Below are 2,899 nucleotides of genomic sequence, written 5' to 3' on the forward strand. Positions count from 1 at the left end.
TGTAGTTTGATGTTCGGAAGACAAATAAATTTGCCAATAGATTTAGTTATTGGTAGGCCAGAGCCGGAAACAGATTTTCAAAGTGATTATGCGGTAAAGCTTGATGAAATCATAACGGAAATACATGAAATAGCGAGAGAAAGAATGAAGATATCCAGTGACACTCAAAAACGAATATATGACCATAGAGCAAATCAAAATGCTTACTGTGAAGGTGATTTGGTGTGGCTATATCAGAATAAGCGATATGTTGGTTTAAGCTCAAAACTAGCCTGTAAATGGGTTGGTCCGTTCCGCGTCATTAAGAAAATAAACGATGTTATTTACCGGGTACAGCGGTCACAAAAATCAAAAGCGAAAGTGGTACATCACGACCGTCTCAAGCCGTATCGCGGGAACCAGAATCTTTGGAAGGCTTAATAAATGTGTAAACATGTACAGTTAAGGTGTAATTACCTTTAAAACCTGTGAAACTGTTTATTACTTAACTTTGCTAATGGTGGGAGGTATTCAACTAGATACTTTGTGTATGTCACAGAACATTTATTTCAAGTAGGACATTTCTTAAAGTAATGAAGAGATTTCAGTACCAGAATGACTAAATAGACAGTTACGATTTTGACTTAAGTTTTGAGATATTGAAGTAAACAATTTCAAATAGCTGGAAACGAACATTTGACTAAAATAAATGCTAAGTTTTATCATTATAATCCCTCACCTAATACTGTTGCTATACTTTCAGTATCGATGTAAACCATGCGGAGGTCCTTACTTTAGTAATTATACGGTCTTGTGCCGGCACTTACAAGAACAGCACAGTGGATTCCTATGGCAGTGCCACCGGTGCTTCAAAGTGTTTCAAAGGCGTGGACAAAGACACAGCTGTCCAAATATAAAGACAGAGGAATTCACCTTGCTGGACCCAGAGAAGCAAAGTCAAGGGGCTTATGCCAAATATCAGGAGTGGAAACGGGTGGTGCAGCCAACACTTTACGACACTACGGGAGCCGTAGATGAAAATAATAACAGTCCTATTAGGCAAAGTCTAGATAATAGAATTAAAGACATGTTGGCGGCGCCAAATACCATATCCCCCCTTTCAGATATCTCAGATACAGAACTATCAGAAGTTTCTGATGACCACTCCAGTAAAATAACAAGCACTGAGAAAGAAAAAGAAAGTGAAAGTAAAAAAGAAAGAAGTGTAAGAAAGAAAGACAAGGAAAGCGAAAGAAACGAACAGTGTGAGGATTCTAATATAGAGAATAAGACAAGTGCAATGAAAAAGAATGAGAAGGAAGTTGAAAGAAAGAAAAACAAAAGTGAAGGAAAAGAACAAAAGAAAGACTCTAGTGTAGAGAAAAGTCAAAAGACAGGTGAAATGAAAAAGAAAGATAAGGAAAGTGAAAGCAAGAAAGACAAAGAAAGAGGAAGAAAGGAACAAAGTAAAGATTCTAATGCAGTGAATAAGCATAAGACAAGTGAAATGAAAAAGAAAGAAATGGAATGCGAAAGAAAGAAAGATAAAGAAAGTGAAAGAACCAAGCCAAGGAAAGATTCTAACGTAGAGAAAAGACACAGAACGAGTGAAACGACGAAGAAAGAAAAGGAAAGTGAAAGAAAGAAGGACAAAGAAAGTGATGGTAAAAAGAGAAGTGGAGACTATAATGTAGAGAAAAGTCACAGAACAAGTGAAACAAAAAAGAAAGACGAAGAAAACAAGCAAGGTGAAGAATCAGATATTAAGGGAAGGAAGAAAATAGACGAAATGGGGGAGAAAAAGAAAGAAAGCGAAAGGGAGAAGCCAGGTTCCGACGATAATACTCAGACTGAGGAATGACAGGAAGTATTAGTTCTCAAGAAAGCACAAGAAATGGGAGAGATAACGACAGGTGGAGTGAATGTGAGTGAGTGTAGAGAAAGTGAAGGCAAGAAAAGTGATGAGGCAGAACTGTCAGTCAGGAAGCGACAGACAAAGGAAAGCCCTGGAGTAAGTGCAAAGAGAGTAAGGGGTGACAATCAACCCCCTGACAACCACCAAGAAGAAGGGGAAACCGATACAGAGGAGTCGAGAAGGCCACAAGACAACATCCTTCGTGGTTATAGTGTAGCACAAGCGGATAGGGTCCTACTAAACATTGGAGGCACCCACTTTGAAACAACCATCCAAAATCTCACTATTGATCCCAAGTGCATTTTCGCATTAGCTATAAACAACGGCGAATTAACAGAAATGAAGACACTTACTTTCGATCGGGACCCTACGCATTTCAGGCATGTTCTCAATCACCTAAGAAATAGAATGTATACAGACATGAGAACCTTGCCAAACAGTATTTCCCAGTTATTGGAGTGTCTTCAAGAGGCCCAATATTATGCACTGGAATCCCTTCAGAGAGCCGTCGTGGCAAAACTAGAACAATTAACTGTGGTTTCACCATTAGTTCTGCCTACCTGGACTTCGTATGCTGCGACTCGGTAAATGATAAATGCATGTACTTGTGAAGTTACTTTAGGAGAAATACCTCCGTGTTTGTTTTAAGGAAGTGACGATAAAGTTTGTTTTGATGAAGGATTTCGACAGCTGAAGTGTTAATACTGTGTGAATTAACCTTGACTTAAAGTACTTTAAGGTGTCATAGTGAGAGATAACAGAATTAAAAGTGTTTTAAAGTGTAATAATGGGAGAAGACTAGAAGTTTCAGTTAGTGAATTCATTTAAAGTATTTTAAAGTGCGTTATTGAGAAATAACTTGAGTATTGACTTTTTGTGAATTGACCTTGACCTAAAGTGTTTTAACTTTTAAAGTGTAATAGTGTGAGATGACTAGAAGTTTACAGTTCATTGCATTGATTTAAAGTATTTTAAAGTACGTTATAACTTGAGTATTAAGTTTTT

The 2,899-nt window shown here is 37.6% G+C and overlaps 1 protein-coding gene across 1 annotated transcript; it reads left to right on the top strand.

Annotated features, from left to right (window-relative positions):
• The first annotated feature begins 1,873 nt into the window (after positions 1–1,873).
• LOC128549515 (uncharacterized) lies at positions 1,874–2,482 on the top strand. Its single transcript, XM_053526321.1, has one exon. The coding sequence runs from the start codon at positions 1,874–1,876 to the stop codon at positions 2,480–2,482; it is 609 nt and encodes a 202-aa protein (XP_053382296.1).
• The last annotated feature ends 417 nt before the right edge of the window (positions 2,483–2,899 follow it).

This window comes from Mercenaria mercenaria, chromosome 1 (assembly GCF_021730395.1).
Source record: "Mercenaria mercenaria strain notata chromosome 1, MADL_Memer_1, whole genome shotgun sequence".
Taxonomy (NCBI): domain Eukaryota; kingdom Metazoa; phylum Mollusca; class Bivalvia; order Venerida; family Veneridae; genus Mercenaria; species Mercenaria mercenaria.

What these genes read in the sequence shown, in the direction of transcription:
- LOC128549515 (XM_053526321.1), top strand. Translation starts at nt 1,874, where the DNA reads ATGGGAGAGATAACGACAGGTGGAGTGAATGTGAGTGAGTGTAGAGAA.